The sequence below is a fragment of the Xyrauchen texanus genome, chromosome 1 (assembly GCF_025860055.1).
Source record: "Xyrauchen texanus isolate HMW12.3.18 chromosome 1, RBS_HiC_50CHRs, whole genome shotgun sequence".
Lineage (NCBI taxonomy): Eukaryota > Metazoa > Chordata > Actinopteri > Cypriniformes > Catostomidae > Xyrauchen > Xyrauchen texanus.
Genome location: NC_068276.1, coordinates 15,461,925 through 15,476,608, shown reverse-complemented (window position 1 = coordinate 15,476,608; position 14,684 = coordinate 15,461,925). Strand labels below are relative to the sequence as shown.

Here is a 14,684-nt window from a genome sequence, read left to right as displayed (position 1 = left end):
GCTGAAATGTTCAGCGAAACAGAGCATGAAATAACCTATCCAAACTTGTTTTGTTACTGAAAGTGGCAACTTTGGAATTAATAATTCTTAGTTCATACAGACTTCGTGTTTGTGCATGTTTTTTGTTATTTGTGTGTCAGTTATTAAACCAAAAAAAACTGTTACATTATCTTGCCTTAAACTTGAGAGTGGCATCATATACCCGAAGTCTTTAGTTAGAACAGCCAATTAAATTTGACTTTGTCATATAAGAATATCAGAGAGCCACCAATCAGGTCCAGGATCAGTTTCCATTTGATTTGGTCTACTTAGATTAGTTACCTTATCATGCCTCATTATTTACTTTCAAATCAAAGCAACATGAACACAGTTTACTTCCTTATCTTTGTTTGTAAGTATGATTGATAAATTTATGGTAGATTTTTAATTCATTATTATTAATTATGATTGATTGTAATTGCAATACCAATTACTCATTTTCTACTTTTACACTTATATGTATTCATTATCAAATGCTTTATATCCAAACCAATTAAAATACTATATAAGTTTATGTTAACAGATTGTGCACCACTTCATTCTGATTATTGCTGCTTCTTGAATTCAGGTTGTATCGGGGCAGAAAACATTGGGCAACCAACCAGTTTACAATTTTCTAAACTTGGAGATAATGTCACAATTGAGTGCTACTTACCAGAAAAAGACTTTAATAACATGGTGTGGTATAAGCAGGAGTTGGAGAAGACACCCCAACTTATATCAAGATGTTACAATTACAAGAGACAAGCTACATTTTTTGATGGATATAATGATGGTCGTTTTAATGTTACAACAGACAAAGGAATTTTTCATTTACACATTTCAATGACAAAGAATGAGGATATAGCAACATACTTTTGTGGATTGATAACATTAGGTGAGCTGCAATTTGAACCTGGAACATTTTTGATGCTTCAAGGTAGGTTTACTTTTCGTTCTAAAATTACTAAGACAAATATTTTGTTTGTGTACTGTAATATCTGCAGGAGATTGTCATGTAAATTATGAGGGCTGGTTATAATGAGTACCCCATAAGTGCGCCTGCAATACAAATACTTATTCTGTGAAATATTTTGTGATTTTGCTTTTAAGGAGAGCACACCAATACAACAGTTCTTCAGGAGCTCATTTCAGACGAAGTTCATCTTGGAGACAAAGTCACCTTCATGTGCAGAGTAAAAATAGTACACGAGAAATGTTCAGGAGGATACAACGCATTTTGGATCAGAAAGGGCTCAGAAGAATCTCATCCCAGTATCATTTACACTGATATAGTGAAGCAGTGTGAAGAGAGCTCTGACAATGGTTCTACTACAAAGAGTTGTATTTACAACCTGATAAAAACGAACCTAAGCATAACTGATGCTGGCACGTACTACTGTGCTGTATCTGCATGTAACAAGATAATGTTTGGAAATGGGACTACACTGGAATTCAACACACAAACAGGTAACATTTGTGACCATATTAAATGAATTAAAGATTTCAAGAAATAACAATATAAATGTAAAATATGTGTTTCAAAAATATTCATAAATGATCATTCATTTCAGAAGTTCAGTAAAAAATATTCGTTTGCTTAAACGGATTTAAATAAATGGAAATTTTGTAAGAATACAAAAGTAATAAATTAAAAGTTTCAACCCTAGATGATCAGGAAGAGTGACATCTAAAAATATATTTCTCTCTTAAGGTATCACTTACTGTATAAGAGTAAATGATGATGCACTTTGCCTTATATGCCTTACATATTTTTAGGTTACAAACTGATAATTTCAAGGGTATTATGCTATAAATGTGGTTAATGAGGACGTTTCTAGTGTCGCCATAATTCAAATCGCTTAAAAACATACTAAACAATGTTTATTTTTTAAATATAAAAATGCAGAAAGTTATTTGTGAGGGTTAGGTTTAGGGGTAGGATTAGGGGATAGAGTCTACATTTTCAGAATTTTTTTATACTTACAGTATAAAAATCATTGTGTTTATGGAGAGTCCTCATAAGAATAGCTACACCAACGTGTGTGTGTGTGTGTCATCATGTCTAATACTACTATTTATACAGTACATACTACTTATAGACAATTGTTTTGTTGCAGATAGCAGCTTCACAGCAGCATTGTTGAATCCAGTGTTTCTTACACTGGTCTCATCAAACATCATTTCTCTGATAATAATGATCTCACTTGTGGCTGTGAAATGCAAACACCAAAACGTCTCATCAGGTATCATATTTAAAAGTTCTCAAAATATTTTGAATCAGATTCCTAGTTTTATCTGCAAGTCTACAAACATCTGTGTGAATGTTCATATGTTGTCTCAGTTTGTGTCAACAGATCTGATCAAAATACATCTGAAGGTACTCAGGTAAATCTTAAAAAAATATATATATTATTCTTTAGTTTAAGAGTTATTTTAATGGTATTAAATTAAATATAAATTAATTATGACTGATGACTGTACATTATTGTAGTTCCTTGAAAAATATTAACAAAGTGAATAACTGTAAATTAACTTTTTTTCTCAAGTCCAGTGTGATTCCTTAAATGCATTTGTTTGAATTATTTACAGAATTCAGTTTACTTACAAAGCTTATGAGCAATTTAATTTGCTTAAAGGAAATCTTTCTCTAGCAGGTTGGAGACACAGAAACCTTGACATACACATCTGTGAGTTTCACCAATAAACCATGGCCCTCTTGAGGTGCTGAACAACAAGACATTTCCAAACACAATGAGTTGTATTCAAAGATCAAATCCTAATAAAATAACTATGGTATACTTTAAGTCTTTTATTGTTGTGTGTCTTTGAGTGATCCAAATATGAAAATAAAGACAATCTAAATGCAATTATTGCATTTCATTTCACCTTTTGTTTTTTCTGAAATGATGGTGGGAGATGCTTTAACCTACACATTTAAATGACAAAAAGTTAAACTGAAGTTTACACAATACCAGTAAAAAGCATATTTACTGTAGCTGTAAATTGGAGTATTATAAGTTAACTTTTTATTTACAATATTTAACTTTGAAAGTCTCTTAGAGAATGAATATACAGCATAGATGCATGTCACTGAGATATCACATACTGTATTTGACATGAGTTCAAATAAAGAGTTAAATTAATAAAATATTATTTAATAATTTACATAAAAACAAGTGTCAATAATTTATTTATGCCAGCAGTGTTGCCACAATATATAGTAACAAGGACCTGATGGACTTTAATGGAAAACACCTGTGTCATGTGTGGTGAGGGGACAGCCTAGGGCAAGGGTACTCACATTTCTATGGAATGAGATCTACTTTTTCATAATGATTTATAGCAAGATCTACCAAACACAATAAATACATTGTCTGCATTGAAATTTGACGATTCTCTATACCTATGCCTATACCTATACCTCTATACCAAAATAAATTGGTGGTAATGCTTTACACCTCGGGTGTGCATTATTTTTCAATAATTCAACGGTCCGGAGTCAATTATTCCGCTTTTACCTTGATTACCCCAACTTAATGCATCATTCAGGGTTTTATCTCAAAACATTTTATGTTTTTTGTCCCTAAAACACTCTTGTGAGTGGAACTTCTTTCTTCCACCATGGATTCAGCATCTTGCTTTGAGACAGCTCAAGCCTTTGTTGCTTGTTTGAAAACGTCACTTTAGAACTAGCAACAGAGGATTGCAAGGCTTGTGCTGCTTTAGTCAAGGACTTACTGGAGTAATAAGGTAGTGTGTTTGTACATGTATGTATGAGTTTGTGTGTGAGTTTGTTTTTGAGAGATTGAAAGAGAGAAACTGAAATAGTTTCTGGGATTATCTTTTATGTTGCAGCTCTAATCAGAAGTAACATCGCTTCAAAATTGCCAAGATGTAAGTTTAAGCACTTCTCAGCAGCAGTGAGTGTTTCCGTTTGAAACCTTTACAACAGTTTTCAACCCCACTGAGATGCAGATGTGCACTGACATGACGGCTGTTTTTTGCTTGTGAGTGTGTGTATTATGCATATAATGTCTGTGTGTACACGTGTGTGAAATCTTAAGAGAGGGGAAGTGGAACGTGAGGTTGTTTCCCACAGATATTTCAGATAATATAGAAACGGTTGTATTGATCAAGTATATCTAGCTTTGATAAAGCTCAAAACTTTGTTGCTAGTTCAAAAACATCACTTTGGAACTAGCAATGGAGGATGAGCTGCTTTTTGGAATTGGTGTAAAAAGGTAGTGTGTGTGTGTGTGTGTGTGTGTGTGTGTGTGTGTGTGTGTGTGTGTGTGTGTGTGTGTGTGTGTGTGTGTGTGTGTGTGTGTGTGTGTGTGTGTATGTGTGAGCGTGTATTTATCACTTTGTGGGGACCAAATGTCCCCATAAGGATAGTAAAACCTGAAATTTTTGACCTTGTGGGGACATTTTGTTGGTCCCCATGAGGAAAACAGCTTATAAATCATACTAAATTATGTTTTTTGAGAATGTAAAAATGCAGAAAATTTTTCTGTGAGGTTTAGGTTTAGGGGTAGGGTTAGGTTTAGGGGATAGAATATAAAGTTTGTACAGTATAAAAACCATTATGTCTATGGAAATTTAAAGAAACACAACGTGTGTGTGTGTGTGTGTGTGTGTGTGTGTGTGTGTGTGTGTGTGTGTGTGTGTGTGTGTGTGTGTGTGAGAGAGAGAGAGAGTTGAATTGCCTATGTTTAAAGTGGCTCTCGTCAGGAATAACATCGCTTCAAATTGTAAGTATAAGTCTCGGCATCAGTGAGTATCACCATTCTTGTATGAATCTTTTCCATTGCTTTAAAATCCCAGTGAGTCGCGGGGGTGTGCTGACTTTGCTCAGGAGAGAGTTGTGTGAGAGCGAAACAGAGTGGGAGGGCGAAATACATTGAACCATTAAAAGTTGCACACATTAAAAGTTATTCCGGATAATAAAAACTGTTTTATTGATCAAGTTGTGGGGGTGTGTCTCTATTTGTTGGTTGCAACTCGAGTCTCGATGTGTGTGTATGTATGTGTGTGAGCGTGTGTAAGTGCAGGGGAGATGAGGGAGCACAAGGGCTCTTTTAAACTGAAATTGAAATAGATGTAGTATATTTTAGACATTGCATGACGTTATTAACCGATTAACCTTTAACCAATGTCTTTGTTTTAATTGGTTATTTTGTTGTGGAAGCCTGTAGATCTCTTTGAAATAACTGCAATAATTTAGCGAAGTGATATGGAACCGTTACGCGGTCAAAACCTGGAACTACTTCATAGCCGTGCTTTTACTTGAAAAATAATTGACAAATGTGAGACTTCAACTTCTACTGACTCCAAAAGAGGAGGCGGTGGGTGAGTTGTGACATGCGATATGAACATACACAGCCTTGGTGTTTTATGTATGCCACGGTCGCTGTGTTGTCTGTCCAGACAAACACATGCTTGCCCTGAATCAAGGGCTGAATCCTCCGAAGGGCCAGCAATACTGCCAGTAACTCTAAGCAGTTGATGTGCCATTGGAGTTGGGGCCCTGTCCAGAACCCTGATACTGCTTGCCTGTTGCACACGGAGCCCCAGTCCGAGTTTGAGGCATCTGTCGAGACCACGACGCACCTCGAGACCTCCAACTCTGTACCGAGAAAAGAGATGCTCCGCACAGGGGAGAGCTTGTTCTTCTTCAAGTTGACCTGAAGCCTGAGTCGGTCGAGGTGCTGAAGCACCAAGTCCCTATGCGCACACAATAGATCCAGCGGGTGAGCTAGGATTAGCCAGTCATCGAGATAATTGAGGATTCGTATGCCCTTCTCTCTTAAAGGGGCCAGGGCAGCCTCTGCGACCATGGTAAAGACACAAGGGGACAGGGAAAGACCGAAGGGGAGGACCTTGTACTGGAAAGCTCGCCCCTCGAATGCAAACCGAAGAAAGGTCTGTGTCGAGGAAGGAACGATACATGATACGATACTTCAGGTCGATGGCCACGAACCAATCCTGATGTTGTACTGATGCCAGGATGAACGTCTGCGTTCACATCCTGAATGGAAGCCTGTGTAAGGCCTTGTTCAAGGCAATTGTTCAGGTCCAATATTGGGCGCGACCCTCCCCCTCTATAGGGCACAACAAAATAAGGGCTGTAAAAGCCCTTATCTGACTCGGCTACGGGGACAGGTTCTATTGCTCCCGCCAGAAGGGCGGCAACCTCTGCTCGGAGGACGGAGGCACCCTCACCCCGCACCGCAGTGGAGAGGATGCCACTGAACCTGGTCAGGCTTCTGGAGAATTGGATCGTGCAGCTGAGGCGAATCATCCTGATGAGCTACCGCGAGGGGCTGGAGAGCTCTAACCAGGCCTCCAGACTCCCCGCCAGCGTCACCAATGGGACGACTGGATTTATCGCACCCGGGAAATGTGGTATTAAATGTAACATAAAACTACTTGCTACTGCTCTTAATTGTTTAATTATATTCCATTAATACTTTTTAAAACTACTACAGCCACGTCCACACTTATACGTTTTTGTTTAGAAATACATATTTTTCTCTACATTTTGGCTTTCCATCCACACTGAGACAGTGTTTTTGTCAGCGAAAACAGAGCTTTTTGTAAATTGCTATCACAAGAGAATAAATTTGAAAACGCTGTCTTCAAATTGTAGTGTGGACTGGGAAAACAAATACTATGATGTATTTGTTGTCATGTGACGCTGTCATGTGATCCATTCAACCAAAACAATCAAGATGGCAGCCTATGCTATAGCGTTGCTGTTGTGCCTGATATTCACTTTGATAGCATTGTTAAAGATAATGATACTTTGTACAACATTCAAATTGCAGTAAATGTTATGTAGATCCATGAGAATGCAAACAGACATCTTTCTCTACATATTTTAGACCTCCTTGGAAATAGCCCCTCACCAAACTGTTATTTTCTGCACATTATTTTGTGAAGATCCAAAAATATCAGAACTTTAGATGGGATATTTTAGATTGTCAGCAGTGTTAGCGTGTGGTGCTATTTAGTCATTAATTGTTGTTTATTTATTTATTTTTTTAATACTGATAGTTAACCCTAACACTAACGTTCTGCTTTGTTATCCCTAATCTTAAGAATTGGTTAAATAAGGACATTTGTCAGTGGTGTTACCTTCAGTGGTGTTACTGGTTTCCATTACCTGTCATTAAGTGTAACACCAGTAACACCCCTGACAAAGGAACATGTTAACCAATGGTAAAGAAATAAAGAATTAAAATAATTAATTCTACAATTATTTTGTGTGATTCATCTCACCCAACCCCTTTCAACACAAGTCTGTTCTAACCTCAATTTTCACCACAATTTCTTACCACAAAGAAGAAAATAGCTGAAAATAATTATCGCCCCCATTGAGGTAAAAGGTTACTTTTGGCCTGTATATTCTGGTCTATATAAGCCACTGCTCATAGCATGTCTCCCCTCAGAACTCTGAGGATGGTTTCTAGTGAGATGTGCTGTGAGATGAACTTAAATGTGTAAGTGAACTTCACTAAATTATATAACATTGGCTGTACAATAAATTTATCTGTAGAGTGCACCATATTTGCTTTGTTTAATGGGCTAATTGTATGCTGTTGTAGGTGAGAAAATGGATGCTAATACATGTGAAGTGAAATGTGACTCAAGCTTCTGTAAGAATGCACAGGGACATTGTGACTTCAGTTTGAGCATTGAAAGTTCAACAGGCTCCTTACGTTATCAATGCACGCTGATTAACCACTCCATTTGCGGATATTCAAGTCAAGTTTGTATAGGTAATAACCATTGCATTGCTACCAGTTAAAGGATAGAAAATAAAGTATTTTTAAGGTGTTTTTGTTACAAGAATTAAGCAATAGAAAAATCAGTCTTGTGAACATCAACTACATAGAATATTCACTAGTCAACCTCTTCCAAATGCAATATGCATACATATTCAATAGTTCTGGTTTCCAGATATCTCTGTTAAATGTTGCACATATTCAGTATTTGAAATTATTTGCAATGCTGGACACATAACCAACTGTCACTGCAGTTGATAATTTTGAGTTTCAAAATATTAACCGAGTTTTGTAGCCAACGCTTTGAAAAGGTTTGTTTGTGCTAGTGTTTTTTATATATATATACCATATATATATATAGTATATTTGCATAACCAAAGCAAATGTTTTTCATTTAATCAAGCTCAAAATGGGCTTTTCCATGTGGTGTTTGTCTGCAATACTTTGATTCTGCTCTTGAGTGGAATAGTCAACATACTTCTATGTAAAAGACTGAAGAGAAGAAAGTGTGAATTGTGTGCAGGTACAATTCACCTTTAAATGCTATTTGAAATGTTTTATCATTTAAATTTGTATTATTTTGATAAATTAAATTGAATCTGTTTTTCACTTTTGGTCATGCAATCAATGTTAATTCCCCATTTTATTTTATTTTTTTCCTTTCTGACTGTCTTTGATATTTTCCTTCTGCAGAACAACCATTCAAGCACGTTCCATCAGAATCGGACCCTACTCAAGTAGACACATCATCCCCTGATGTCAGTTCATCTCTTTTAAGTCTTGTAAGCTCTATCTCTTTTCATTATAATCACAATGACCGTGATGCTAAAACTTTTTTTAACTCTCTTTTTAATCACAAAACAGGTTAGTCTGCACCTTAACTACTCAACCGTGCAATTCGCTGGAGACAACACAAACAGAGAGAGCCAAGAGAGTGAGCCAAGAGAGAAAACAAGAAAGGATACCCTCTACTCCAGCCTTAAATGTCACACGTCAAACATCATTGATGAAAACTAAACCATTTATAGTTATTCCCATATGTTTTAATATTGAACCAAATATATTTCCCCACATTCTGAGGTGCCATGCATTTATGAATTTGTATTTAAGGTAAGACATTTTCAATAAGGTTCAATTCATTAACATTTGTTAATACATTATGTATCCTGAACTAACAATGAACAATATATTTTTTACAGCATTTTTTAATCTGTAAATGTTAGTTTACAAAAATACAGTTGTTCATTGTTAGTTCATGTAAGGTCTGTGTGCATTAACTAATGTTAACATATACAAATTTGAATTTAAAAATGTATTAGTAAAACCTTATTGTAAAGTGTTTTCCATATTTATCAGTTTGATAATATTAACCTGTCTTTGTTATTCTTAACCAGTAACAAATTTTCACCATATCATCAGCAAATGATTGCTAATGGGTCAGAAACCAACAGGATTATTACAGGTAGTAAAAAAAAAAAAAAAAAAGAAGAAAAAAAGATTGTGTGACGAGAAGGAGGGCCTGGCCGGGCTGTGAGTGTGCCCGTCTGGTGCTGAGCAGCCCAATCATTGGGAGAGAGATAAAAGGAGTCATCGGGATTGCTGGAGAGAGAGACACACACACACACTGAGCTGTGTGTGTCATCAAGTTATTATGTTTCACTTCAGTGTTTTAAGTTGTAATTAAAGTCTTGTTGAGTGTCAATCCGGTTCCCGCTTCCTCCTTTACCGACGAATAAGAGTCTTGTCTGCCACAGAATGATTGTCAATTAATGTCAACAAAAGATTGACGATGATGTTGTTTCTGCAGCTTTATATCTATTACAACAACAACAACAATAATAATAATAATAATAATAATAATAATAAAATACATAAAGCTACTCATTTAGGTATTACACAATTAACTTTCTGCTGAAGCTTGTGTGTACCATTTTATTGTATATCTTATCAAAAATTTAGCAAGTGCTGCAATATCTTTTACATTTTTTTTCAATATATTGAAGGAGTCTAACAATGTACACCAATCAGGTGTATTATTTTACAATTATAACAATTAAATATATCAAAGCTGATGAGTATAAAAAAACAAATTCACTGTATTAACATAATTTTTGTTGTTTTCTTCCTCGTTGTCTTTGTTTATGCCTTGTAATGGGGTCAGAGACAATTATGCACAGTATATGTAATGAGCTAAAGAAAGCTTCTAGTACAATATGTGCCCACAGGTATGAGACATATGTATCAAGACAGACACACTGTGTGGTTTCAGAGACAGGATGGAAATGTTTTTTTAAGTGACCTTATTTATCACAGCAAATCATCTACGACACGTAAAAGGAAAATAAAAACAGACAGCTATGATTTTTACTGCTAAAGATGAAAGGTAAGTATTTCAGCAGAAATTAATGTTTGATTAAAGCATAAATAATCATGTTTGCGAAGGCCTTTATTACTCCTTTGACTAAATGACTGACTATTAAACTATTCAAGTTGTTTAAAAATCTCCATAAGTATGATTATTAACTGTGTTTTCATTTGGAAGCATAAAAATTATTAAAAGATTTTAAACCAGAATCGTTAAGTGAAATCATAACTTGAACCAGATTAAACAATTCACATCCTAGTGAGGAAGTGCATATTTGATTATGATGATTCCAACTGTGCCATTCTCATCAAATGTATCTGCTACTAATCAAATAATGAATCTATTAGCATTTTATTTATAATTTACCATTAATGCGTAATTCTGTCTGTGATTTTGTGTAAATGTGTATATATGGAAATACAGCTTTAAAAGTTTAGCAAGCTAATTCATCACATTCATTAAAATTGCAGAGATATATTATGAATGATCACAGGCTGATTTTATAATTATTGTCTCTCTGCTCTGAAAGGTCTTTCTAGAAAAGCCTTACCCAATGGTGGAGAACCAGCTTTTGTGATTCTTTTTGAATTCATATAATACCAAAAATAAAACACAGCGATAATGATTAAAAGAAGGAGAGTTCTAACAATGGAAAGCAGAACGAATGTCATCATCTGTTCTGTGGAATCTGCACCTGAAATAGCAACCATTGTGAGTTTAGTGTTAACACATGATAAAAGTCAAAATGCGATATATCTTACAATAAAAAAATTAAAAATCATACCTGTAATGTCCAGTTTGGTTCTATTTTTAAAGAGTACTTCCCCACATGCAACAACAGCACAGTAAGTCCCAACATCAGAGAAGCTTAGGCTCCTCTTAGAGAATTTGTAGACACATCTACGTGCTCTGGAACCAGCCTCCAAGCTCCACTCACATTGATCAAAACTCATTCCATATGCTTTAATAATTTGTGGATGAGATTCCTGTGATTCACCTATGAGCCAGTAGACACTGTGGTTTCTCTCACAAATCTGATTGAGAACTTTGCACAGCACACTCACAGTATCTTCTGGATGAACTGGATATAAATCATGTTGTGTGGCAAAAATGTGGCCTTGTAAACCTGAATTAAAATAGATCATGATCAGCCACATATTCATATCTATAAAGAATACATGCACTGATTTATTTATTAATTTATTTTAGTTTTCAGGCTAAAATTTCTTAACCATTATTGAGTTAGTTTGATGATGTAACAGACATGTCATAGTAGTGATCAAGTTGTGATTAAAATGTCAACCCAAACATTGCAAACGCTATGTAAAGGCTATCAAAAGTTTTACCATAATATGCAATGGATTAACATTTTGCCAATACTAAACACTAAAATGACCCAATAACGAAGTTACCTTCAACTATCAATTTTGTCCCATGGATAAATTCCATTACATTGGAATAAGCACTTCCACAGTAGTATGTCGCAGAGTCTGAGAACTGTAGGTTATTTATCACCAACTGATGTATCCCTTTTTCATTTAGCACAGAAAAGCGGATATTATTCTTGAAATTATGGTAAAACATGGCTTTCTGATCATACTTGTAAATGGTGGAGATGAGCCTGGGATTCTGCCCAGGTTCATACTTGTACCAGGAGAAGTGCATGGCCATTTGGTTCTGGTAAAAGCAAGACATATTAACAGTTTCTCCAAGTTTACCAAAAACCTGGCTGTTACTTTGCTGCATTGCAGTAAGGCCTAAAACAAAAAGCAAACTTGAATTTTACAGGTCACAAAAAAATCAGCTTCAATATTGTAAATACAGTTGACAGATTAATTCTGAGATAATGATAGTTCAACTTACTGATTGGAAAGAGGAGCAAAAAAAGTCGGAAGTGTAGCATCTTTGGATCAATTTGTCCTAAATGAGTATGTTACAAGTGGGAGATGACAGAATGAAATTCATCACAGATGCATTATACAATATGAGCAGCCAATAGGATCTATTGTGCTGATGTCACCAAGAAAATAGCACTGTCCCAGATACTTTTCCGCTGATTTTTTCCTACAAAGGTGATAATAGTTTTAATTTCTTATACACATAAATGTACAGATAAGTAACACCAGTAGCTACCATCAGTAAAGATTGTATTTGTGCATCATTACAAATGTAAAAGTTGTTTAAGGGGTATGCTGAGGAAAAAAATATCTCTAAAAACATTATGACATGGAAGTGTGCTGAATGTGGTTTACTGCCCGTCATGTGGAAACTTGACCTTCTTTAGTTTTGAGTATGTGATCACAAAAGTGTGGTGTAATCAAAATTGTGATTTGCAAACAACATTTAATCCCCACAACCACCCCTCCCCATCCCCAAACAAATATCCCAGTGGTCACACATAAGTAGATCAGACAATCACCAAAGAAAATAAAAAATAAAAATATATATATATATATATATATATATATATGTATAATACTCAACCAAAACTACACTACTGTCTTCACGCCCCACCACAAGAGCCCTCCACAAACTGCAAATAATTGCCCCATTTCCTGACAAACAAATCGAAGTTACCCCGTCTTCCCTATGACCTCTTCAAAAGCTGCCACCCTCCCCATCTCCGTGCACCACTCCGGAAATGGGGGCGCACCAGCTGACCTCCAACCCCTCAAAATAATCTGCCTGGCGATCATCACACAGGTCAGAACCCAATTCTCTATGTGACTATTCCCCACATCGATTACCACCCCATCAACCAAAACGCATATCTGGGACAAAACGAAACCAGAGTGCCCACCATGTCAAACAAACCAATTCTGAATCTTCAATCAGAATTTCTGGATCTCAATACACCAATAAAAAAACATGGTCATGTCTCCATCCTCCGATTGGCTTCGCTAGCAGGTGGATATGTCTTTAAGGCCAAGCCTATACAACCAAGAGGGGGCCCAATATAATCTATGTTGTATCACCTATCTCTTTAACTTTTGCTACATGAAATGAGGGACCAAACAGACCAATTTTACTCTGGAGTCAGGTGTATTAAACAGAGTTACACAGCACATACAACTTCAACATGACACCAATAACTGATAGTCAAACATTCTAGAAAAAAAAAAAAAAAGTCCAGCTCCACAAAACACAGTCTTTAGTTTGCAGTCAGTTCGGACCATACCTTTGCTTTGTCTTTGTTAAAGAATTAAGTGAAAAAACAGTACTTAAATGCCAAGATGATTCCATAGCAAAGTTCAACCAGAAGAGAGATTTGGCATACCTTTTTGAAGTATAGATTTGCTTAACAAGTTACAGTCAAGCACTAGATGGAAATAAACTCTCTTAGTTCCAGTCTTCTCAGTTGTTTAAGCCATCAAGAAATCCATATATGCACAGAACACAAACCAAACTCTATAAACAAAACATGCAAAAATAACAAACCAAAAACATATACTATAAACATTCATTGTTAACAAAGCAAAAATACCAATGACAATTACTTATGGATGAGCTTAGAACTACAAAGTCCTTCAAACAGGGTAAAAAAGGCCTAAACCACCATGAGGTGGTTTATAGGTGAACTCATGCATTTCTTAAACAGAGCGCCCCTAATGCTCAGGTGAGTCATGACAATGACTCACTGAGAAGACTACTGGTATATCAGTAACAGGAAAACTGTTACAATGTAAAATCTTGAATTGTATAAGATGCACCCTTGCATCTCTAGATTCAGACTTGATGTTTTTAAGAATCCTAGCCCACACTCCCTCCTCCAATATTGTTGAAATCTTTCTCCCATAACCTTTTGAAAGAAGTTAAAGGTCCAACCCCTAGAATTAACAAGGAGTAATACACTGATGTCTCATTACCTTTCCAAAAGCAGTAATCACCACTCCCAGAGTATCTGATGCTTTGGGGAGGGGAGGGTGTATGCTACTCCCAAAAATAGTACAGAGTAGGTGGCGCAGTCGTAAAACCTAAAAACTGAGATCTGAGGATCCCAAAATGTTGAACCAAATTTTCAAAAGATCTCAACACTCTCATTCTCATTCTCGAGTGCAAATGCGAAATAACAGGGTGTAACTTAATTTCTCAAATTAGTTTGATAGAGAGGCTTTGCAATGGCGAAATAGGGGCAATAATTTCCTGTTCAATACCAAACCAGGGAGGGGTAGAAGTGACCAATGAGCCAAATGTCTGAGACCGAATGCATAATAATAAAACGTCTCGGGTTACATGTGTAACCCTTGTTCCCTGAAAAAGGCGTAATGAGATGTTGCGCTGCTAAGTGCTACGGGGAACAGCTTTCGCTGTGAGCCGAGCTGAATAATGTGTGTAACACGTCAATGAACATTGACCGGAATTTATAGCCTCGGCTGATGTAATCATTAGATGCACCTGAGGCCAGGCTATAAATGGATACGTCACCAGGTGTCGTCAGATACTTCTTTTTGAAGAGCAGTCCTGGGACGTCCCAGTGCGGCAAAGCAGCGCAACATCTCGTTCCGCCTTTT

General features: G+C 36.1%; 2 protein-coding genes across 3 annotated transcripts; one reads left to right on the top strand and one right to left on the bottom strand.

Moving 5' to 3' along the window:
- Positions 1–348: 348 nt before the first annotated feature.
- On the top strand, positions 349–2,769 carry LOC127647474 (uncharacterized). 2 transcript variants are annotated; one of them, XM_052131740.1, is made up of 6 exons: positions 361–391; positions 608–958; positions 1,132–1,488; positions 2,139–2,264; positions 2,363–2,406; positions 2,676–2,769. In XM_052131740.1, the coding sequence occupies exons 1-6, from the start codon at positions 361–363 to the stop codon at positions 2,739–2,741; spliced, it is 975 nt and encodes a 324-aa protein (XP_051987700.1). In that variant the 3' UTR covers positions 2,742–2,769. The 2 variants fall into 2 exon arrangements, with proteins under 2 accessions (XP_051987704.1, XP_051987700.1); XM_052131744.1 differs by having other exon boundaries at positions 349–391; positions 2,139–2,406.
- A 7,881-nt stretch (positions 2,770–10,650) lies between these two features.
- On the bottom strand, positions 10,651–11,919 carry LOC127645008 (immunoglobulin kappa light chain-like). Its single transcript, XM_052128501.1, has 3 exons — positions 11,586–11,919; positions 10,958–11,299; positions 10,651–10,867 (listed from the first exon to the last, which is right to left on the bottom strand). Exons 1-3 carry the CDS (start codon positions 11,917–11,919, stop codon positions 10,680–10,682), a joined length of 864 nt encoding a protein of 287 aa, XP_051984461.1. The 3' UTR covers positions 10,651–10,679.
- Positions 11,920–14,684: the final 2,765 nt, after the last annotated feature.

Excerpts from the sequence above, each read along its gene's own strand:
- LOC127647474 (XM_052131744.1), top strand. The coding sequence starts at position 361 with ATGAACACAGTTTACTTCCTTATCTTTGTTT. Across the intron at positions 392-607 it reads TTACTTCCTTATCTTTGTTT|GTTGTATCGGGGCAGAAAAC; the intron begins GTAAGTATGATT and ends TCTTGAATTCAG. Across the intron at positions 959-1,131 it reads AACATTTTTGATGCTTCAAG|GAGAGCACACCAATACAACA; the intron begins GTAGGTTTACTT and ends TTTGCTTTTAAG.
- LOC127645008 (XM_052128501.1), bottom strand. The coding sequence starts at position 11,919 with ATGCAGCAAAGTAACAGCCAGGTTTTTGGTAAACTTGGAGAAACTGTT. Across the intron at positions 11,300-11,585 it reads GACAAAATTGATAGTTGAAG|GTTTACAAGGCCACATTTTT; the intron begins GTAACTTCGTTA and ends ATTTTAATTCAG. Across the intron at positions 10,868-10,957 it reads AACCAAACTGGACATTACAG|GTGCAGATTCCACAGAACAG; the intron begins GTATGATTTTTA and ends TTGCTATTTCAG.